Source organism: Corylus avellana, chromosome 6, assembly GCF_965113065.1.
Source record: "Corylus avellana chromosome 6, dhCorAvel1.hap1.2, whole genome shotgun sequence".
Taxonomy (NCBI): domain Eukaryota; kingdom Viridiplantae; phylum Streptophyta; class Magnoliopsida; order Fagales; family Betulaceae; genus Corylus; species Corylus avellana.
In genome coordinates this window covers 20,567,816-20,593,202 of record NC_142495.1, presented here as the reverse complement: position 1 = coordinate 20,593,202, position 25,387 = coordinate 20,567,816, and the positions used below count along the sequence as shown (strand labels likewise).

Here is a 25,387-nt window from a genome sequence, read left to right as displayed (position 1 = left end):
TGGAGAAGATGGAGTTCCATTTTCGGGTGGGTTAAATGGTGCTGGGTTTTGAATGTTGTGGGTTGTGTGTATAATGTGAGGTAGGGAATTGGTTTAGGAAGGAGATGTTTCCGTGAGATTTTGGAGGGTTAATTTGGTTGTGCAAGGAAAATATTTTCTTGGAAGATTACATCTCTGGAGATGTAGAGACGTCGTGTAGATAAGTGAAGGCATTTGTATCCCTTGTGTTGGGGACTGTAACCTAAGAATAGACATTGTTTAGATAGGGGTTGGAATTTATTTTTGTTTTAGGGACGTAAGTTGGGCCAACAAGCACAACCAAAGACTCGAAGAAAATTGTAATCAGGTTGACAATTAAAGATAATGAAAAAAGGTGAACTATTTGAGAGAACTGGAGTAGGCATATGATTGATTAAATAGCATGCCGTTAAGAAAGCGTCATCCCAAAATTCAAAAGACATATTGGCATGAGAGAGGAGTGCCAATCCTTTTTCGACAATATGTTGATGTTTACGTTCAATGGCACCATTTTGTTGGTGAGTATGGGGGCAAGAGACTCTATGAAGAATGCCAAATTGAGTTAGTAATTTATTTAGGGGACGATATTTGCCACCCCAATCAGATTGAATAGATTTAATTTTCGAATTGAAATAGCATTTGACATATGATTTGAATCTTAGGAAAATAGAGCTAACATCACTTTTGCATGACATTGGAAAAAGCCACGTATATTTACTGTAAGCATCAAGAAAAGATACATAATATTTGGAGCTAGATCTAGTTAGAATAGGAGCTGGTCCCCATACATCAGTGTAAATTAGTGCTAAAGGACACATGGCTATAGAAGAAGATGCTGAAAATTTGAGCTGTTTGCTTTTGGAACCCAGGCAGGCAGAGCGATCCGTGGATTCTTTTGAAGAAGCAACAGGTAGATGAAAATTGGAAAGGACACGACGAACAACTTTCAAAGCAGGATGACCCAACCTTGAGTGCCATTGAGACTCTGAGACTTTCTCACCCACCATGGCAGAAGCGAGTGGTTTATTTGTGGAATGAAAAAATTGATAAAGGCCATTTTTACTTTGGCCGTAGAGCAGAAGCTTCTTGGTTCGGTGGTCTTTCAAAAGAAAATGGAATGGATGAAACTCAAAGAATGTGTTTGTGTCTTTTGTGAATTGATGAACATATATTAAATTTTTGGAGTTGTGGGGAACGTGCAAGATATTATATAAATTCATGTTAAAGGATGGGAGAGAAAGACGGGCATTTCCAATATGTTTAATGGAAAGCCCATTACCGTTTCCAACTCAAATTTGATATGTGCCCATGTATTCATCAGCCGTGATGTTCAGATTGGTGAGATCAGGTGTCAGGTGATGAGTAGATGTAGAGTCCGGATACCAATTTAGATCGCCACTGGTAGAAGGAGTAGTGAGATATGCTTGTGGAGGAGAGATCTGATCACTAGAATATGCTTCATTGAAGCAATTGTAGCAGTCTAGGGCAATATGGCCATATCGATTACATACCTGACAATGGGGACGGTTGGATTGATGGTTGAATGGAGCTCCATGTGAGTAGGATGTGTTGCGCCCCCTACCACGATAGGGACGAGAATTAGTAGTGCTGGAGTGTCGACCAGATGAGTGAAAATCAGGTCCAGATGAGGGAAAAACACGTCCAGATGAGTTGAAGCCATGAGAAGGACCATTGCGAGCCCCACGTCCACGCTGATGGTATCCACGTGAAGTAAAATTTGCTCCTGCCATGAACAAATCAATTGATGGCTGATTTGGTTCCAATCTCATCTCATGTGTGAAAAGATGCCCATAAGTCTCCTCTATTGATAACGGATCAGCACGTATGAGAATTGATGTGACAAACGGATCATACTCAGATCCAAGATCACTGAGGAAGAAACTTTGCTTATCAAGTTCATCGAGAGGATGTTCTATGGCAACAAGAGTGTCGGTGAGAGTCTGAAAATGGTGATAATAGTCTACTATGGAGGAAGAGCCTTTTTTCATGGTGGAGAGTTGATGATGCACATTCATGGTGCGGAAGCGAGATTGAGACTTGAACAATGTCTCTAGCGCCTTCCAGGCTTTACGTGAGGTGGTGCAACGAGTGACATGTATCAACAATTTTTTAGAGATTGCTGAATTAATTGCTCCTAAGATAATCTAATCTTGCATCTGCCAAGTGTGGTAGGCAGGGTTGGGTGTCTCAATGACAACATGATCTTCGGAAGTTTTAATGGTTGGTGAAGGGCAAGGAATTGAACCATCTACATCACCGTAGAAGTCCCCACCATTGAGGTGAGGAACAATTTGGGTCAGCCATAGCAGGTAGTTGTCCCTAGTCAATTTGGTAGGGTTGAGATTGGAGAAAGTAACAAGGTTTGAAGATTGGGTAGGCATGAAAAGATAAATAGCGGAAGAGAAAAAAAAGATCGAGCAACGTGAGTCTAATGCTCTGATACCATAAAAAAATTTGTGGGTCTAACTCATCTCATAAAACTAGTTCTATCAGAGTGGGTTGTCCACTCTTTATAAACATGCCCAAGATCTTGTTCATAGGCAATATGGGACTATTTTTCAACACCTTTCCTCACGAGCAGGCCAGTATTTTTCCTGGTCCTTGTCATGAGATAAGTAGTGTGGGCCCGCAGTTGTCCTGTGGTAGGCTCTGATTCCATGAAGAAAATTCGTAGGTCTAACTCATGTCATAAAACCGATTCAATAAGAGAAAAAAAAGATCGAGCGACGTGAGTCTAATGCTCTGATACCATATAATAGATGAAAATTTGATATGCTTGCTGCCTTACCAAACGTTGGTTAAGGCTTTTGCATTTATAGAATAATGTTTACATGAGATTACACTTAGTATGAGATTTAAACACTAAGTGATAAGATATACAAGGAGATAAGTTTAAGGGGAAACTTCACTAAGGCCCCCTGAACTTCCTGCCGATTTTGCAGACCCCCCCTGAACTTCAAAAACTCTCATTTTGGACCCTTAAACTTCTATTTTCTCTTACTTTGGACCCCTCCGTCAGTTTTCAACGTTAGATTTAACGGTTTGATTTTTTTATACTCATTATACCTCTCGTTAAAACTACACCGTTTTGGATCCCTAAAAATTACAACTCACCCAGCCCAAAACGACGTCGTTTTGGGCATTAATATATATATATATATATATTTTTTTTAAAAAAAGCAAAATATTTATAAAAAAAAGGAGTAATATCGGGGTGGCTCCAGCCACCCCTTGGCCAAAATGGGGTGGCCGGACCACCCCATTTTTGGCCAAGGGGGTGGCTGGCCGATCTGGGGGTGGTCGAACCAGCCCCATGGCCAAGGGGGTGGTCCGGCCACCCCCTTGGCAAAAAATAAAAAATAAATAAAAGGGGGGGATCGGTGCATTTGGGGTGGCCGGACCACCCCCAAGGGGCTGGGGGTGGTTTCGGCCACCCCATACTGGTCGTATGGGGTGGTCGAAACCACCCCCAGCCCCTTGGGGGTGGTCCGGCCACCCCAAATGCACCGATCCCCCCTTCTCTATTTTTTTTTTTTGGCAAGGGGGTGGCCGGACCACCCCCTTGGCCATGGGGGTGGTTCGACCACCCCCAGCCACCCCCTTGGCCAAAAATGGGGTGGTCAAGCCACCCCATTTTGGACAAGCCCTATCCTTCTCCCCCTTTTTTCCTTTTTTTTTTTTTTTTTTTTTTTTTCTAAAAAATTAAAATAAAAAAAAATTTAATGCCCAAAACGGTGTCGTTTTGGGCTGGGGTGGGTGCTGTAGCTTTGGGCATTTTCGGAATTTCAAGTGGGCTGGGTAGGGATATAATGGGCATTTAATATTGAAAACTAATAGATGGGCCTAAAGTAAGAGAAAATGGAAGTTTAAGGGTCCAAAATGAGAGTTTTTGAAGTTCAGGGGGGGTCTGCAAAATTGGCCGGAAGTTCAGGGGGCCTTAGTGAAGTTTCCCCTAAGTTTAACAAAAAATTGTTCTCTAAATAATCTGCTGCAAGCTTTATCCAGAGATATTGTTTAATTTGATATTATCTTGTATAGAGTCCTCATTTGAAGAGATGTCTCTAACAAGGGGCAACATTTTTATCCACTTCCAGATCATTTCCCTCTACCAAATGAGTGGCATCATCAATAGAATCATTGGTTCCACTCACCTTCTTAATCCAATATGCACACGGTATGTGGGCAACATTATCACAGTTGTGATAATCACAACATCAAGCTGCATACATTTTATTCACCACAGTGAAACAGATTTGACACATGTTGTGGTCCTCGCCTCGACTAAGAGAGAAGGTGCAAGTCAGAGAGTGACTATGTCCTCTAATTTGGATGGTTCCTAGAAATTGAGCACAGTTGGAGTGAATATAAAGTCGACAATTGCAACATAGATAGGCAATGTCAGTATGTTGCATACCACAGACTTCGCAAGTGAGCATGATCTGATTTTCAGTGGGGATGAATGAGTGTTGGTTACATTTTTTAGCACCAATTTTCCAGTGAGAACCACATCTGATGTCGAGTCTATAATCACAATCGGAACATTTGTAAAAGAAATTTCTTCTAAAACATTTTCCGCAAGCACCACAACAGTATTGAGTCTCTGATGGTTGTTTCAGTTCAAGGGTGTGGCTTGACAAGTGCAGAGGGTCTGTTGTCGTGAATGGTACATTTTCACATGGTTACTGTAGAAGGAAGCTACACTTGGGGATCGAGCATGTATAAATGGTAGGCCCATTAATATTGTTACCTAACAAACATGATACTGGTTCCTTGCACATTGAGCAATTAAAAACTTTGTTCTCACCATTGTTGTCAAGTACTTTCATGGAGATCAAGTGATGTATTGCCCTCAAATTATGTGTGGTCGTTATCTCTGTATTGTTTGTTGGCTCAAGGCACAATTCATGAAGGAAAAACATGCATTTACTTCATTTGTAACCATGACTTCCCAATACTGACTTTTTGCACAGCTGGCAACCAACTTCGTTCTTTCCATCACTTTCCAGCTTATCAATGAGTTGCAAATGATGCCATGGGCTGAGATCTAATCTTTCCTCCATCTTACTCACCCTCTAACACACAGGCATAAAACACAGAGGTGGTTAGTATTCAAAATTGTGATATGATCATAGGGTTTGTAAACATTATAAAATATGCTACTATTTTGTTGATATTAGTTATTAGTTATATTAGGGTATACTGCCGAGTGAGGCCTTTCTTGCCTAGGCAACCAAACTGTTTGAATGATGAAGGAAATATTACGATTATCGCCCTTTCAAAATATAGCAAAGAGGGACAGAAGTCATTCACTTTTAACAAAGTATTCGGTCCGCCTGCAAGCCAAGGTTGGTCTCTTCTTTTTTTTTTTTTTTCTTTTTAAATTTTTTTTTTTTATTATTATTTTTTTTCCTTTTTGTCAAATTTCCTTATGTGTTGCTGCTTTCCATTCTTTGCAGAGGAGGTATGTTTAGACACCCAACCTCTACTTCGGTCTGTTCTTGATATGGTTATAATGTTTGTATATATATTTGCTTATGGACAAATAGGATCAGGGAAAACTTATACTATGGTAAGAGATTCAACATGTTATCATTGGAATCAGACTCTTGATAATTTCTTTCGCAATAAGGCTTTGAGTTATTTTTTGCCAAAAAATGCTTGGTCATTAAAAATGCTTTAGGTTTTATTAAAGTTATATCATCTATCAATTCACAGTGGACCCAATGACCATGAATGAAGTTAAATTAGATGCGTCATAGTGGGTACTAATTTTATTTTTTCAAAGATAAAAATTTGAACTTCCAAATCTTTATCCCCTTGAAGACCAAACAATTAAGATGGGTCATTGTCCTATATTCAAAGTTTAAACCTTTAATTTTAAATAGTGGTGTTTACATGTATCAATAACAGGGTACTACAAAAATTATCAACTTTTGAACTTCTACAAAAACTTTGAAATACATGTAAATATCACTATAAACATAGTGGCAACAGTAAAGAGCTTAACCAAGGTAAAATATGAGAGAACGAGAGAGAATGTGTAGCACCTGTTATACAACTTCAAGCACAACTTCAAGCTTGTTGTGCCTTCTAACTATCACAACGATGGTCTACAAATGATGATTTGGTAGGAGAAATAAAATATTGCTATGCTTCGAAAACTATGATCGATTTGGTTTATAATGAACATAATTATTCCTTTCTTTGCTCCTTTTTCTCTAAACATTCTTTTCTTTGTTACATGTTCCTCTATTATTTTGTTTTGACTTTTTCTTCATCTCCAAGTCTTCCTTTTCTTGTACATAGCCTTTTATTCTCTTACTTTATTCTTTTCTTTTTCTCCACATCTTTGTTTCTTACAACTTTAGATATTTATTACAGGACTCACCAAAGTTAGTTTCTAATATTGAAGTTCATCATCCACGAGTATATTTGGCCAAACTATCGATAAGATGGCTTACAAAGGATGAAACTTCAACTATCGTAGCTACACACACTCCAACTTCCTTACATCCACTTCTTCAAACCTGTAGGTGGCTTTTAAAACCACCATTCAATTTGGGATGGATCTTTATTAGATTTTAATCAAAATGGTGATTTTAAAAGCTACGTATGGGTGTGAAGAAAGTGGGTGTAAAAGTGATAGTATGTATAGCATTACTCCTAAAAGTATGAAAGAAATGGGTTACAATGAAACTATTTTTTTTCCTTTGTAGAAACGAGCTTAGTTGTTAAATTTTTTATGTTCCTTCTCAAAACAAAAAATATTAACAAACAATCTAAACACAAAGAGAAACACTACATACACTCCGTCTCTACAACATCTTTTCAAGCCAAAAACAAAAAGGCACCCTCCAAAACACATTAATAAACATAGTTGTAATGTGTTTTTGTACATGCTACTTTATTCTATTGCATTGTCCTTTTCTTGTCAATAAATCTTCTTTTCTTTTCTACTTCCTACTTTTTGAAAAATAAAATTAACATGCTCATTTAAACACTCTTCAAATATTAGAAGAATAATAATAATTTTCACATTTATGTCACATCAAAAAAAAAATTTCAAACAAAAAACATCCCTCAAAACACATTAACGAACAAAATTGTATTTTGTGTTTGTATTTCCTTCCTTTTCTCTAAGGGGTGTTTTTTGCTAACGGTTCGAAAAAGTATTCTAATGTGACATAAAGTTCAAAACATTTTAGTTTTTTTTTAATCATGTAAATGTGTATCTAAATAAACCCACAGCCACCTATAGGGTGGCTTGCGGGCCACCCTTAAGGCTAGGGGTGGCTCAAAAGGCCACCCCCCACCCCTCTAATTTTTTTTTTTTTAATTTAAATTTTTATTTGAACAAATATATATATATATATATATATATATATATATATATATATATATATATATATTAGTTTTGTAAAAATTATTTTTTTTAATTTTATAAAGGGTAGTGACGTTTGAATAGTACAAAGCGGCACCTTCTAGAAGGTGTTGTGCATTGTTCAAACGACATCATTTGAATAGTGACATTTTGCTAAAAAATGGCACCAAATAGTGTCGTTTTGCATTGTTCAAACGACACTAGCCCATTTTCTCATCTTTGCACTTTTTGTCATTTTGAAAAAGTCACTATTTGAACGTCACAAACCATATAATGACCTTTTTTGGGCAAAAAACGTCATTATATGTGAGTCACAAAACCCTTGAATTTTTGTAATGAGCAGTTTATTTGCAAACATTAGAAGGATATGGAGCTCTTTTGTAATTTATAATGGAATTAGAAATTTATAGTTGAGTAATTTATAATTAATAAGAGTTGCAAGGGGGAATGAAATAACAAGAAACTTAAAACCTATTGGAGGTAGGATTTATTTCTCTTCACATAAACAACAGTAACTAATATAGCTTTTTCGAAGAATACATTGAGAATGAGTAGCGAAGTCGCAAATTTTACAATAATAGAACCAAAGTTTTCCAATCCTTTATTTTTCTCAAATTTGACAATAATATTCTCTAGATTTGTCTTCAGTAGTGCAAGTGAGATATAGGATATGTGGGTCATATCTATGCCTAGCTACGAGTGGAAGAGTAGCACATTTAATACACAGGAAGAACTTACAAGTAATGCATTCAAACATTTCAGCACCATGAGGGTGTTGATGACAAGCAGTGAAAAACTCTAGTTGATCAAATTTACCAAGGAAGAGGTAGTGTTGGTGCCCTTTATGTTTAAAGACTTCTGGAATTAAAATACATTGAGCATCAAATGTTGCACTAGAACACCCCTCCCTACATCTGTAGCTGAAGCCACCTCTATTTCTGCTGCAAGCCCAACAAAAGAACGCTTGTTTGCATGCCCAAGAAAAGAACGTTTGCAAATTATGTAAGAAGAGCGGGTGCGGGTGACGTAAAGGTCGCATAACCTCGTGGGGTAGTTTAGTACATCATATATGGAGGGAAAAGATGCAATGCTCACAATTGTAAAATGGGGACAACACTAGAAATTGCATACATCCCACACAACGCCTAACATCTTGGAGCTCTTCATTTTTAAGAATTAATTTATGTCATGGATGACTCCAATGTTGAATCTGTTGAAGAGAAACATTTTTATCCACTTCCAGATCATTTCCCTCTACCAAATAAGTAGCATCAGCATTAGAATCATTGGTTTCACTCACCTTCCTAATCCAATATGCACACCGTACATGGGAAACATAATCACAGTTGTGATAATCACAACTGTAAGCTGCATACAGTTTATTCACCTCAGCGAAACAGATTTGACACATGTTGTGGTCCTCGCCTCGACTAAGAGAGAATGTGCAAGTCAGAGAGTGACTATGTCCTCTAATTTTGATGGTTCCTAGAAATTGAGCACAGTTGGAGTGAATAAGAAGTCGACAATTGCAACATAGATTGGCGATGTCAGTATGTTGCATACCACAAACTTCGCAAGTGAGCATGATATGATTTTCAGTGGGGATGAATGAGTGTTGGTCACATTTTTTAGCACCAATTTTCCAGTGAGAACCACAATTGATGTCGAGTCTATAATCACAATCGTAACATTTGTAAAAGAAACTTCTTCTAAAACATTTTCTGCAAGAACCACAACAATATTAAGTCTCGGCTAGTGGTTTTAGTTCAAGGGTGTGGCTTGACAAGTGCAAAGGGTGTGTTGTCGTGAAGGGTACATTTTCACATGGTTGATTAAGAAGGAAGCTACACTTGGGGATCGAGCATGTATAAATGGTAGGCCCATTAATATTGTTACCTGACAAACATGAAACTGGTTCCTTGCACATTGAGCAATTTAAAACTTTGTTCTCACCATTGTTGTCAAGTATCATGGAGATCAAGTGATGTATTTCCCTTAAATTATATGTGGTCGTTATCTATGTATTGTTTGTTGGCTTAAGGCACGATTCATGAAGGAAAAAAATGCATTTACTACATTTGTAGCCTCGACTTCCCAATATTGGCTTTTTGCACAACTGGCAACTAACTTCGTTCTTTCCATCACTTTCCAGCTTATCATTGAGTTGCAAGTGATGCCATGGGCTGAGATCTAATCTTTCCTCCATCTTCCTGACTCTCTAACACACAGGCACAAAACACAAAGGTGGTTAGTATTCGAAATTATGATATGATCATAGGGTTTGTAAACGTTATAAAATATGCTACTATTTTGTTGATATTAGTTATTAGTTATATTAGGGTATACTGCGGAGTGAGGCCTTTCCTGCCTAGGCAACCAAATTTTTCGAATGATGATGGAAATATTAGGATTATCGCCCCTTCAAAATATAGCAAAGAGGGACAGAAGTCATTCAGTTTTAACAAAGTTTTCGGTCCGCCTGCAAGCTAATGTTGGTCTTTTTTTTTTTCTTCTTCTTAATTTTTCCTTTTTGTCAAATTTCCTTATCTACTACTGCTTTCCATTATCTACAGAGGAGGTATGTTTAGACACCCAACCTCTGATTCGGTATGTTCTTGATATGGTTAGAATGTTTGTATATATATTTGCTTATGGACAAACAAGATTAGGGAAAACTTATACTATGGTAAGAGATTCAACATGTTATCGTTGGAATCAGACTCTTGATAATTTCTTTCGCAATAAGGCTTTGAGTTATTTTTTGCCAAAAAATGCTTGGTCATTAAAAATGCTTTGAGTCTTATTAAGTTATATCATCTATCAATGCACAGTGGACCCAACGAGCAAAAATGGAGTCAAATTAGATGCGTCATAGTGGGTACTAATTTTATTTTTTCAAAGATCAAAATTAGAACTTCCAAATCCTTATCCTCTTGAAGACCAAAAAATTAAGATGGTTCATTGTCCTATATTCAAAGTTTAACCCTTTAATTTTAAATAGTGGTGTTTACATGTATCAATAACATGGTACTATAAAAATTATCAACTTTTGAACTTCTACAAAAACTTTGAAATACATGTTAAATATCACTATAAACAAAATGGCAATAGAAAAGAGGTTAACCAAGGTAAAATTTGAGAGAGCGAGAGAGAATGTGTAGCCCCTGTTATACAACTTCAAGCTTGTTGTGCCTTCTAACTATCACAACGATGGTCTACAAAGGATGATTTGGTAGGAGAAATAAAATATTGCTATGCTTCGAAAACTATGATCGATTTGGTTTATAATGGACACAATTATTCCTTTCTTTGTTTCTTTTTCTCTAAACAATCTTTTCTTTTTTACATGTTCCTCTTTTATTGTGTTTTGACATTTTCTTCATCTCCAAGTCTTCCTTTTCTTGTACGTGGCCCTTTATTCTCTTCCTTTATTCTTTTCTTTTTGTCCACATCTTTGTTACAACTTTAGATATTTATTACAGGACTCACCAAAGTTAGTTTCTAATATTGAAGTTCATCATCCACGAGTATATTAGGTCAAACTATCAATAAGAAGGTTTACAAAGGATGAAATTTCAACTATCGTAGCTACACACACTCCAACTTCCTTACATCCACTTCTCCAAACCTGTAGGTGGCTTTTAAAACCACCATTAAATTTGGGATTGATCTCTATTAGATTTTAATCAAAATGGTGATTTTAAAAGCTACGTATGGGTGTGAAAAAAGTGGGTGTAAAAGTGATACTATGTATAGCATTACTCCTAAAAGTATGAAAGAAATGGGTTACAATGAACCTATTTTTTTCCCTTTGTAGAAACGAGCTTAGTTGTTAAATTTTTTGTTTTCCTTCTCAAAACAAAAAATATTAACAAACAATCTAAACACAAAGAGAAACACTACACATACCATCTCTACAACATCTTTTTAAACCAAAAACAAAAAGGCACCCTCCAAAACACATTAATACATAGCTGTAATTTGCTTTTGTACATGCTCCTTTATTCTTTTGCATTGTCCTTTTCTTGTGAATAAATCTTCTATTCTTTTCTACTTCCTACTTTTTGAAAAATAAAATTAACATGCTCATTTAAACACTATTCAAATATTAAAAAAATAATAATAATTTTCACATTTATGTCACATCAGAAATTTTTTTTCAAACAAAAAACAAAAAACATCCCTCAGAACACATTAACGAACAAAATTGTATTTTGTGTTTGTATTTCCTTCCCTTACTTTGAGGGGTGTTTTTTGTTAACGGTTCGAAAAAGTATTCTAATGTGACATAAAGTTCAAAACATTTTAGTTTTTTTTTAATAGTGTAAATGTGTATCTAAAGAAACCCGCGGCCACCTATAGGGTGGCTTGCGGGCCACCCTTAAGGCTGGGGGTGACTCAAAAGGCCACCCCCCACCCCTCTAATTTATTTATTTTTAATTTAAATTTTTATTTGAACACACACACACACACACACACACACACACACACACACACACATATATATATATATATATATATATATATATATATATATATATTAGTTTGGTAAAAATTATTTTTTTTTATAATTTTATAAAGGGTAGTGAAGTTTGAATAGTACAAAGCGGCACCTTCTAGAAGGTGTTGTGCACTGGTCAAACGACACCATTTGAATAGTGACATTTTGCTAAAAAATTGCACCAAATAGTGTTGTTTTGCATTGTTCAAACGACACTAGCCCATTTTCTAGTCTTTGCACATTTTGCCATTTTGAAAAAGTCACTATTTGAACATCACAAACCATATAATGACCTTTTTTGGGCAAATAATGTCATTATATGTGAGTCACAAAACCCTTGAATTTTGGAAATGAGTAGTTTATTTGCAAACATTAGAAGGATAAGGAGCTCTTTTGTAATTTATAATGCAATTAGAAATGTATAGTTGAGTAATTTATAATTAATAAGACTTGAAAGGGGGAATGAAATAACAAGAAACTTAAAACCTATTGGAGGTAGGATTTATTTCTCTTTCACATAAACAAATGTAACTAATATTGCTTTTTCAAAGAATACATTGAGAATGAGTAGCGAAGTCGCAAATTTTACAATAATAGAACCAAAGCTTTCCAATCCTTTCTTCTTCGCAAATTTGACAATAATATTCTCCAGATTCGTCTTCAGTAACGCAAGTGAGATATAGGATATGTGGGTCATATCTATGCCTAGCTATGAGTGGAAGAGTAGCACATTTAATACACAAGAAGAACTTACAAGTAATGCATTCAAACATCTCAGCGCCATGAGGTTGTTGACCACAAGCACTGCAAAACTCTAGTTGATCAAATTTACCAAGGAAGAGGGAGTGTTGATGCCCTTTATGTTTAAAGACTTCTGGAATTAAAATACATTGAGCATCAAATGTTGCACCAGAACACCCCTCCCTACATTTGTAGCTGAAGCCACCTCTATTTCTGTTGCAAGCCCAACAAAAGAACGCTTGTTTGCATGCCCAAGAAAAGAACGTTTGCAAATTATGTAAGAAGAGTGGGTGCGGGTGGTGTAAAGGTCGCATAACCTCGTGGGGTAGTTTAGTACATCTTACATGGAGGGAAAAGTTGCAACGCTCACAATGGTAAAATGGGGACAACACTATAAATTGCATACATCCCACACAACGCCTGAGATCTAGGAGCTCTTCATTTTTTAGTATTAATTTATGTTGTGGATGACTCCAATGTTGAATCTGTTGAGGGGCAACATTTTTATCCACTTCCAAATCATTTCCCTCTACCAAATAAGTAGCATCATCATTAGAATCATTGGTTTCACTCACCTTCCTAATCCAATATGCACACCGTACGTGGGCAACATAATCACAGTTGTGATAATCACAACAGTAAGCTGCATACATTTTATTCACCTCAGCGAAACAGATTTGACACATGTTGTGGTCCTTGCCTCGACTAAGAGAGAATGTGCAAGTTAGAGAGTGACTATGTCCTCTAATTTTGATGGTTCCTAGAAATTGAGCACAGTTGGAGTGAATAAGAAGTCGACAATTGCAACATAGATAGGCGATGTCAGTATGTTGCATACCACAGACTTCGCAAGTGAACATGATATGATTTTTAGTGGGGATGAATGAGTGTTGGTCACATTTTTTGGCACCAATTTTCCAGTGAGAACCACATCTAATGTCGAGTCTATAATCACAATCGGAACATTTGTAAAAGAAATTTCTTCTAAAACATTTTCCGCAAGCACCACAACAGTATTGAGTCTCTACTGGTGGATTCAGTTCCAGGGTGTGGCTTGACAAGTGTAGAGGGTGTGTTGTCGTGATGGGTACATTTTCACATGGTTGATGAAGAAGGAAGCTACACTTGGGGATCGAGCATGTATAAATGGTAGGCCCATTAATATTGTTACCTGACAAACATGACACTCGTTCCTTGCACATTGAGCAATTAAAAACTTTGTTCTCACCATTGTTGTCAAGTACTTTCATGGAGATCAAGTGATGTATTTCCCTCCAATTATGTGTGGTCGTTATCTCTGTGTTGTTTGTTGGCTCGAGGCACGATTCATGAAGGAAAAAAATGCATTTACTGCATTTGTAGCCACGACTTCCCAATACTGGCTTTTTGCACAGCTGGCAACAAACGTCGTTCTTTCCATCACTTTCCAGCTTATCAATGAGTTGCAAGTGATGCCATGGGCTGAGATCTAATCTTTCCTCCATCTTCCTCACTCTGTAACACATAGGCACAAATCACAAAGGTGGTTAGTATTCAAAATTGTGACATCATCATAGGGTTTGTAAACATTATAAAATATGCTACTATTTTGTTGATATTAGTTATTAGTTATATTAGGGTATACTGTCGTGTGAGGCCTTTCCTGCCTGGGCAACCAATCTGTTTGAATGATGAAGGAAATATTATGATTATCACCCCTTCAAAATATAGCAAAGAGGGACGGAAGTCATTCACTTTTAACAAAGTATTCGGTCCGCCTGCAAGCCAAGGTTGGTCTCTTTTTTTTCTTTTTCTTTTTTCGTCTTCTTAATTTTTCCTTTTTGTCAAATTTCCTTATCTACTGCTGCTTTCCATTCTTTGCAGATGAGGTATGTTTAGACACGCAACCTCTGATTCGGTCTGTTCTTGATATGGTTATAATGTTTGTATATATATTTGCTTATGGACAAACAGGATCAGGGAAAACTTATACTATGGTAAGAGATTCATCATGTTATCATTGGAATCAGACTCTTGATGATTTCTTTTGCAATAAGGCTTTGAGTTATTTTTTGCCAAAAAATGGTTGGTCATTAAAAATGCTTTGAGTTTTATTAAGTTATATCATCTATCAATGCACAGTGGACACAACAAGCAAGAATGAAGTCAAATTAGATGCGTCATAGTGTGTACTAATTTTATTTTTTCAAAGATCAAAATTTGAACTTCCAAATCTTTATCCTCTTGAAGACCAAAAAATTAAGATGGGTCATTGTCCTATATTCAAAGTGTAAACCTTTAATTTTAAATTATGGTGTTTACATGTATCAATAACATGGTACTATAAAAATTATCAACTTTTGAACTTCTACAAAAACTTTGAAATACATGTTAAATATCACTATAAACATAATGGCAATATAAAAGAGCTTAACCAAGGTAAAATATGAGAGAACGAGAGAGAATGTGTAGCACCTGTTATCCAACTTCAAGCACAACTTCAAGCTTGTTGTGCCTTCTAACTATCGCAGCGATGGTCTACAAAGGATGATTTGATTGGAGAAATAAAATATTGCTATGCTTCGAAAACTATGATAGATTTGGTTTATAATGAACATAATTATTCCTTTCTTTGTTCCTTTTTCTCTAAACATTCTTTCTTTTTTACATGTTCCTCTTTTATTTTCTTTTGACATTTTCTTCCTCTCCAAGTCTTCCTTTTCTTGTACATGGCCCTTTATTCTCTTACTTTATTCTTTTCTTTTTCTCCACATCTTTGTTTCTTACAACTTTAGATATTTATTACAGGACTCACCAAAGTTAGTTTCTAATATTGAAGTTCATCATCCATGAGTATAATAGGTCAAACTATCAATAAGATGGTTTACAAAGGATGAAATTTCAACTATTGTGGCTACACATACTCCAACTTCCTTACATCCACTTCTCCAAACATGTAGGTGGCTTTTAAAACCACCATTAAATTTGGGATGGATCTTTATTAGATTTTAATCAAAATTGTGATTTTGAAAGCTACGTATGGGTGTGAAAAAAGTGGGTGTAAAAGTGATAGTATGTATAGCATTACTCCTAAAAGTATGAAAGAAATGGGTTACAATGAACCTATTTTTTTCCCTTTGTAGAAACGAGATTAGTTGTTAATTTTTTTTGTTTTCCTTCTCAAGAAAAAAAAAAAAATATTAACTAACAATCTAAACACAAAGAGAAACACTACACACCCTCCGTCTCTACAGCATCTTTTGAAACCAAAAACAAAAGGCACCCTCCAAAACACATTAATAAACATAGCTGTAATTTGTTTTTACATGCTCCTATATTCAATTGCATTGTCCTTTTCTTGTCAATAAATCTTCTTTTCTTTTCTACTTCCTACTTTTTGAAAAATAAAATTAACATGCTCATTGAAACACTCTTCAAATATTAAAAAAAAATTAGAAATTTTTTTTCAAACAAAAAACAAAAAACTTCCTTCCAAACACATTAACGAACAAAATTGTATTTCCTTCCCTTACTTTGAGGGGTGTTTTTGGTTAATGGTTCAAAAAGTATTCTAATGTGACATAAAGTTCAAAACGTTTTTGTTTTTTTAAATAGTGTAAATGTGTATCTAAAGATAAATTAAAACAATAGTTAGAAGAAGAAAGCAAAAGATATATAGACCAAGAAAACGACAAAGCAATAGAAAAAATGGTTAAATACATTTGACCCCCTATAGTTTTATGAATTTATTATTTTCCACCTAAGTTTCAATTTGGATCGTGGATGATACCTCGTGTATATATGGCTTAAAACGGAGATGGTACCTTCGTTGCATAAATTGACCAAAATCCACGTCAATGCCCTTCAAAAATCGACATGTGTCTTTATACCTCATGAAATTTAAAGAAATGATAGGGTCTATACTTTGCCCCAACTTCTTTCCTACGTGTATCGTTTAAAAAAAATAATAAAAAATTCAGAAAACTCTGCCCTCTCCAACCTGTGATTTTTTTTTTTCTCAAAATCCCTAAGAGCATATTTGAGATTTTGTTTGAAAAATATAGCTTTCAAGTAAAAAAAAATGCTTTTGACAATAGAAACTCTCATTGATTGATATAAATAGAAAGTAAAAGAAGAAAAAAAATAGAAAAAAAAAAATATAAGGGACAAAAACTAAAATGGAAGAACATAAGCATGAAAATAAAGATAAAAATATATATATAAAATGACAAAATAATTTTCTTTTTTCAACCATCTTTCACATATATAAAAGTAAAAGAAATTAATTTTAAGACATATAGGAAAACAAAGACAAAAAAAAAAAAAAAAAAATCAACAATTGTAAAATTGAGAGTGAAATGTATTGGAAAAATTGAGTTTCTACGAAAGGAAACTCTCTCACTATTAATATTTCCTGAATTCAATGTAAAATTTACAAAAGAAAAGTAATCATTGGAATAAAAAATAATATATAAATGAGAAAAAAAAATAAGGGTCAAAAACAAAAAATGGAAGAACATAAGCCCCGAAATAAAGATAAAAAATAAAAAATAAATAAAAAAAAAACGAAAACATGAAAATATTAATATAATTGAAAATAACTATTCTAGCAAAACAAAACAAAGAAAAAAAAACTGTACTATAATTTTTCATTGAGAAACAACGATTGAAAAATTGAAAAGAACTGTTATAGAACTCTCACTCTCCCTCCCTCTCGTCTTTTTCCTGAATTGAGTGTGAAATTTACAAAGGAATATTGAGATATAAATAGAAAGCAATAGAAGAAAAGAGAAAAATAAACAAAAATAAATAGAGAATTTAGGAACCTTTTGTTTTCTCCATTACGATATCAATTAAATGCATTCCAAATAAAACCCCTACGTTTTAATTGTCTCATATTGAAATATAAAGAGAGAGCAAGAGAAGATAAAAAATAAAAAATAAAAATAAAAATTAAGAAAGTGAGAGAGAGGGGGAGAGAGAGAGAGAATTTGTAAACCTTTTTGTTTTCTTCATTAAAACAGTTAAATATATTGCTATAAGCCCACCAAATTCTGGGCCCAATGGCCAATGATAGGCCCATGAAGATATTAATTAAATAGCAAGGACTATTTAATTAATTGATAGTCTTATATTCCAATTAGGATAATATTGGAATAAATACGTCATACTTATCTCTATAAGATGATTGCTTAAGATTATCTCTACATGATATCTGTTGAATGTTTATCTCTACATGATAGCTGTTGAGTTCTATCTCAACTCTAGACTCTCAAACCAATTCAAATAAGAAGATCCAGTCCAAGTCTACTTCATCTCTCCGAGCCTATAAATAGGCCCCGACACAAGGTACTAAGGGATCTTGAATCTTGAAATATCCTCACACATATTATTGAGTGTATTGAATTATTGTGCGCCGAAGCACAATATTTCTCTTAGAAACTTTCTGACTTTGGCATCGGAGTGTCCCCGGGAAACCGGGGGCCTCCTTGACAATGCTGTCTTTTTTGTAGTGATTTGGAGTGTACGACGACGTATTGAAGACCCCGAAGAAAGCGCATCCACCGTGTTGAAAACTGTTCTAACAGTTTGGTGCCGTCTGTGGGAACGATTATCTCGTTTCTCATAAAAAAAATTCATCACGGTGCGAGCATGCATTCCGACAACAACCAACCGGAAGAATTCACCGATTTGTTTTTTCCATAGCAGATCTGCACAGATCTGCCTCCCACGTCTTAGATCCACCTTTACTGAGCCAAGTGGAATTACGACCAGATCCACATCTCACATACACGTCAATTGAAACAAGGAAAGAGCCAAGCAGCCAAGCAGAATCGTGACCGTCGGAGACCAACTCATGCCGCCGAAATACCCCCTGCCGGAGGCCCAAACGCAAGACCGGGCTGCTGGAGCCCAAACCCGCGGCTCCGCCAACGTCGCCGATCTCCCGCTCTTCAAGCCCAGACCCATGACCAACGAACCTGCAAACCGGAAAGTCCGCCGGTCTCCACGCCTGTCACGCCGCCAGTTCCACTTTGTTGCCGTCGATACCACCACTGCCGAAGCGCCGGACCTGCAATTACTTAGCTACTGCTAGCAAAAGAAAAAAAAAGAGGTGCTGCGCAGGAAGTCAAAAGAAAAAAGAAAGAAAGAAAAAAAGGTGCTGTGCAGGAAGGAGAAAAAAAAAAAAAAGGAATAAAAAAAAAAATTGCACGTGACCCTCTGTACGTTGGAGGAATTTGGAGAAGAAGATTGGCGTTTGGTAACAGGTTTAATTCTTATCCAGCATATATTTCTATTCTGGTTTAGGAATAGGCTGTTCTGATTTAAGTTTATATTCTTATTCTGGTTTAAGAATAGACTATTCTGGTTTAAGTTTATATTCCTATTCTAGTTGAAGAATAGGCTATCCTGGTTCAAGTTTATATTCCTATTTTTGCTTAGGAATAGGCTATTCTGGTTTAAATTCCAAATTTGGTTTTGATTGGTTGTAAGAATAAGGTAATTCTTATTCCAAATTATTACATTCCGGGGATACTCTATCCCGAATAAGAAGAACCGGGTATATCACTCCCAGATATGGAAAATGAAGAACCAAGTATATTACTCTCCGATATTTGATATAAGAACCGGGTATATCACCCCCGAATATTTGATAGAAGAACCGGGTATATCACCCCCGGATATTTCAAAGAAGAACCGGGTATATCACTCCCGGATATGTCAAAGAAAGAACTGGGTATATCACCCCCGGATATGTCACCACCGGAGACAAGGAGAAAACCTTGGGTAAAAACAATTAACGGGAGACAACCCGGTAAAAAATAAGAAGATTCACCCAGGAAACAAGGAGAAAACCTTGGGCAAAAACAAGAATAGGGAGACAACCCTCTAAAACAAGGACAAGGAGAAAACCTTGGTTAAAAACAATTAACGGGAGACAACCCGGTAAAAAATAAGAAGATTCACCCAGGAAACAAGGAGAAAACCTTGGGCAAAAACAAGAATAGGAGACAACCCTCTAAAACAAGGACAAGGAGACAACCTTGGGCAAAAACAATTAACGGAAGACAACCCGGTAAAAAACAAGAAGATTCACCCCGGAGACAAGGAGAAAACCTTGGGCAAAAACGAGGACAAGGAGAAAACCTTGGGCAAAAACAAGAATAGGGAGACAACCCTCTAAAACAAGGACAAGGAGACAACCTTGGGCAAAAACAATTAACGGGAGACAACCCGGTAAAAAATAAGAAGATTCACCCAGGAAACAAGGAGAAAACCTTGGGCAAAAACAAGAATAGGGAGACAACCCTCTAAAACAAGGACAAGGAGACAACCTTGGGCAAAAACAATTAACGGAAGACAACCCGGTAAAAAACAAGAAGATTCACCCCGGAGACAAGGAGAAAACCTTGGGCAAAAACGAGGACAAGGAGAAAACCTTGGGCAAAAACAAGAATAGGGAGACAACCCTCTAAAACAAGGACAAGGAGACAACCTTGGGCAAAAACAATTAACGGGAGACAACCCGGTAAAAAACAAGAAGATTCACCCCGGAGACAAGGAGAAAACCTTGGGCAAAAACAAGAATATGGAGACAACCCTCTAAAACAAGGACAAGGAGAAAACCTTGGGTAAAAACAAGAATAGGGAGACAATCCTCTAAAACAAGGACAAGGAGAAAACCTTGGGCAAAAACAATCAACGGGAGACTACCCAGTAAAAAACAATGAGCTACCCCAAGACAAACAGGGAACAAAGGTTAGTCTGTTGAAAGACTTGTGAATTATTGTTTAAAGATTATTATGCTTGGGGCATTTGAGAGATGACCGGGCATGATCCCCGAGTATCTCAAGGATATGACAGGCTTAGCCCCTGGGCAAAGGAAATAATTGGGGGGTACTCTCGACAATCATTAGACAAGGAGACAACCTTAGGTTAAAAACAAGCAACACGATAGAATCCAGTCACAAAACAAGGAATCACCCCAAGGTCAACGGGGAACAAATGTTAGTATGTTGAAAGACTTATAAATTACTACTTAAAGGTTATTATGTAGGTGTGGATTATTTTGACGACTTGGAGAGGGACCCGGGCTTGGGTATCTCGAAACTAGGACGGGTTTAACCCCCGTGCAAATGATAGAGCTGGGGGGTGCTCCCGGGAACTCAGGCGATGCCAAAAACTGAAGAGCTCCAACTAAGAGTTCAAAGCATACTCACTAGGGAGACACGAGTCTCGGACAAGGTCAAACAACAAGCCGCCAGAAGGCTTTGACTAAATTTCCATTACCCAAGTACCTTGGCTATGGGAATTGGGGGGTAACTGTTGAGAATAAATTCACACTATAAGCCCACCAAATTCTGGGCCCAATGGCCAATGATAGGCCCATGAAGATATTAATTAAATAGCAAGGACTATTTAATTAATTGATAGTCTTATATTCCAATTAGGATAATATTGGAATAAAGACGTCATACTTATCTCTATAAGATGATTGCTTAAGATTATCTCTACATGATATCTGTTGAATGTTTATCTCTACATGATAGCTGTTGAGTTCTATCTCAACTCTAGACTCTCAAACCAATTCAAATAAGAAGATCCAGTCCAAGTCTGCTTCATCTCTCTGAGCCTATAAATAGGCCCCGACACAAGGTACTAAGGGATCTTGAATCTTGAAATATCCTCACACATATTATTGAGCGTATTGAATTATTGTGTGCCGAAGCACAATATTTCTCTTAGAAACTTTCTGACTTTGGCATCGGAGTGTCCCTGGGAAACCGGGGCCCTCCTTGACAATGCTGTCTTTTTTGTAGTGATTTGGAGTGTACGACGACGTATTGAAGACCCTGAAGAAAGCGCATCCACCGTGTTGAAAACTGTTCTAACAAAAATTAAGAAAGTGAGAGAGAGGGGGAAAGAGAGAGAGAATTTGTAAACCTTTTTGTTTTCTTCATTAAAACAGTTAAATATATTAGAAATAAAACCCATACGTTTTAATTGTCTCACATTGAGATATAAACATAAAGCAAAAGAAGAAGCAAGGATCAAACACACTCATTCATTTTATCTCTCTATCCTAGATGAGAAGGAGCCTTTTCTCATAATTTCCTGCGATTATTGAGAGTAGATTGATTTTCTGTCGTCGACCAACAACTATGGTGGATGAACTCACAAATCTATGGGCCAATTTTTCCCTTTCCGATACAGAAGGGACAAGATTGAGGTCCAGGCGGTTGAAGTCACAAAAACTGTGCAGAGAGGACAATACTGCATTGTGGGCAAACTGGTGTCAGATAGGATTGTAAGTAAGGAGACAATCAAAGATACATTATTGCGATGGTGGAGGTTAGGTGGGGCTCTTACATTCAATGCCCTGGGAGATAACTTATTTTTTATTGAGTTTGAGCAAGCAAGGACAAGGCCCGGGTCCTCGAGGGTAGGCCTTGGGTTTTTGAAGGTAACCTTTTCTTGGTAGAAGACTTTGATGGGCGCACATCACTGTCGGAATTAACCTTTGATAAGGCTTATCTCTAGGTGAGAATGATGAATTTGCCTCTGGCATGTATGGGAAGATAATTGGGCCTTAAACTTGGGTCCTCAGTTGGGCAGGTGGGGGAGGTCAACACGAACAAAGATGGTATTGGATAGGGGGAGTACCTCCGGGTCAAGATTATGATCGATCTGTTCAAACCTCTTCCACGAGGGCGCATGCTGAAATTTGAGGGGAAATCAACTTTGGTTGGTTTTAAATACGAAAGCCTGCTAAAGCTCTGCTATCACTGTGGAGTAATTTGCCATGGTTCTGAGGGATGCCCAAAGAGGAGTACTTTACGAAACCAGGAGGATACTACCCAATTTGGCCCGTGGTTGAGAGCCAACTCCCCTACGAGAAGAAGGGAAAGGATTCATGACCGTCAGATGGGCAAAGCTGAACATGTGAGACACGCACAATCTACTTCTGAGGATTGGGCTAGACGGGATGATTACCATGCATGACGGAGAGATGGTAGTACAAGGAAAACTACGCTGCCAGGGAGGGGGAGGACGGCGATGGAACTTTTATGGAAAGTAAGCATGCACAAGCGACAAAAGGTGAAAACGGATCCTCAGGCGCAAATCGTGAAGAATTTATGTCAACTTTCCAAAGTGAACCACAACTTGAAACAACAGGAAAACTGGTGGGAATAATGAGGGAACAATTCGAAAATCAATCAACTACAACAAAGGCAAACGGAAAGTCTCTATGAAGGGAAATAATCTTTATGGCTTAAAGACAAGTACATCGAGGGCTTTATCTACCAAAAATAAAGCACAGCTAGCACCAGTTGGGATGTGGATTGGAGGGCAGGGTGAGAATCGCGAAAGCCCATTCCCACAGTCCGTGGGCTTTAACGGTATTTTTTCAAGTACGGAGGGCCCATACTAAGGCTTGGTTCTAGATGATGTGGAGAAATTGATTCGGGGAGCCATTGAAGGGAGTAGTTTAATACAGAAGGACGGGGCTGCTCAAGGTACAAATGGGGTGTCTTGGAATAGAAAGGAGAGAGATGAGATAATTTTGCAAGATGCAGAGTTGACTTCTTCGAGCAGTTAGAAAAAAAGGGGAGTTGGAGGTGAATTATATTTACTTGAGACTACAAAAAAGGTTCCTGCGGGGAGTGATAACAACGATTCTTATGATGGTTCGGGGATGGCGGAGGCTGGTGACCAGCCCCGCCGATCGCAATGATCATCCTTAACTGGAACTGCTCAGGGCTTGAGAACCCTCGGACAGTTCACAAATTTCACTGGATGGTGAAAGATAAGAAGCCCAATATGGTTTTCCTCATGGAAACCAAACTAAGGAAAAATAAAATGGAAAAGATACGAACAAAGATGGGTTTTGCTAACATTTTTGTGGTGGAGTGTTTGGGAAAGAGTGGAGGTTTGGCACTCCTTTGGGAGGACGGATGTGAGGTGGAGATTCAAAACTTCAGTTGTCGGCAAATAAAGGCCATAATTCACAACTGACAAATGGCTGTACAATGGAAATTCACTGGCTTCTATGGACATTCGGATGTGACAAAACTTTTTGAGGTGTGGAACCTTCTAAAATTTTTAGCCCAATTGAACCTGGAACTGTGGTTGTGCATTGGAGATTTTAATGAAGTCTTGTCGATGACAAAAAAATGTGGTGGTAATTTAAGACAGAGAAATCTCATGCAAGCTTTCCAACAAACATTGGAAGAATGTGCTTTCATTGATCTGGGTTATTTTGGACCTAAGTTCACTTGGAGCAATTGTCAAGAGGGAGAAGCACTTGTAAGAGAGCGACTCGATTGGGGTGTGGCCAATTTATTTTGGCAGAATTTATTTCCTGATGCAAAGATTGCCGTGTGTGCTGTCATTAGCTCAGATCATGCATCTCTAGTGTTGAATTTGTTGGGAGCCCCTGAGTTAGCTAGACAAAGCACAAGGTTCCACTATGAGGTGAGTTGGGCTTTGGATGAAGGCTGCAAAGAAGTTATAAAGAGAAGCTGGATGCAAGACAACCAAAATGCCACAAGGTGGTTCCGCCTTGACTCCAAATTGAAAGGGTGCGTTAATGATGTAATCCATTGGAGGAGGAAACACAAGGCCAGTGACCAGGAATTAATTATCAAATTGCAAAGGCGGCTTCTAATGCTCCAAACTAGGGAGAACACGGCTACTGGAGATGAAGTTAAAAAATTAAAACTTGATCTACAAATTTTGTTGGATAAGGAGGAGTTATGGTGGAGACAACGGGCTAAGGAGGAATGGTTAAAGTTTTGCGATCGCAATACCAAGTACTACGATGCTTGTGCAAATTCGAAGTGACGACGTAACCATGTGGGGCTGATTCAAGACGAAATGGGATGAACATGGAATACGGCAAAGGGGTAGGGGAAGCATTTGTCAATTATTTCACAAACTTGTTCTCTATGGGACCAATCGGTGATTACTCACCATGTACACAGCCAGTTGAATGTTGTGTTACTGATGAGATGAATACCGTTTGGATGAGGCCTTTTATGGCCGAGGAGATCACCACAGGTCTTTTCCAAATGGCGCCTTTAAAAGCACCGGGTTCGGACAAGTTGAATGCATGCTTCTTCCAAAAAAATTGGTCTACAATGGGGGACGAGGTATGTGGTGCTTTGCTTGATATACTTAATTCTAGAGTGATGCCTCAAGCCCTTAATTTGACTCATGTTATCCTTATCCCCAAAGTGAAAAATCACATGAGTGTTACGGAATTTAGGCCAATAAGTTTATGTAATGTCTTATATAAACTTATTTCCAAAGAGCTAGCTAATCGCTTGAAAAATATATTGCCCCTTATCCAATATACTTGCAGCCTATGAAACCTTACATACAATGCATACGGAGATGTGGGGGAAAAAAGGTTTTATGGCTGTCAAACTCGATATGAGCAAAGCTAATGATAGGGTGGAGTGGGGTTTTTAAGAGGAGGTGATGGAACGCATGGGGTTCAATGAGCAGTGGATAGCTCTTATCATGATGTGTGTCAAATCGGTGCAATACTCGATTCTTGTAAATGGGAACCCCCATGGCCTTATTACCCCTACCCGGGGTATTAGGCAAGGGGACCCCATATCACCCTACTTGTTTTTGATTTGTGCTAAAGCCTTGAGAGCCATGATCACTTGTGCGAATAGGGATGGGCTGTTGATGGGAGTCCACACTTCGAAAAGAGGCCCTGAAATAAGCCACCT

General features: G+C 37.3%; 3 protein-coding genes across 3 annotated transcripts; 1 reads left to right on the top strand and 2 right to left on the bottom strand.

The window, feature by feature from the left end:
* Positions 1–1,307: 1,307 nt before the first annotated feature.
* Positions 1,308–2,054, bottom strand: LOC148585005 (uncharacterized). The gene has a single exon (XM_088517650.1). The coding sequence runs from the start codon at positions 2,052–2,054 to the stop codon at positions 1,308–1,310; it is 747 nt and encodes a 248-aa protein (XP_088373776.1).
* Positions 2,055–2,183: 129 nt separating this feature from the next.
* LOC148585004 (uncharacterized) lies at positions 2,184–14,146 on the bottom strand. Its single transcript, XM_088517649.1, has 4 exons — positions 13,069–14,146; positions 4,454–4,560; positions 4,191–4,258; positions 2,184–2,358 (listed from the first exon to the last, which is right to left on the bottom strand). The coding sequence occupies exons 1-4, from the start codon at positions 14,144–14,146 to the stop codon at positions 2,184–2,186; spliced, it is 1,428 nt and encodes a 475-aa protein (XP_088373775.1).
* Positions 14,147–23,663: 9,517 nt separating this feature from the next.
* LOC148585003 (uncharacterized) lies at positions 23,664–24,488 on the top strand. The gene has a single exon (XM_088517648.1). The coding sequence runs from the start codon at positions 23,664–23,666 to the stop codon at positions 24,486–24,488; it is 825 nt and encodes a 274-aa protein (XP_088373774.1).
* Positions 24,489–25,387: the final 899 nt, after the last annotated feature.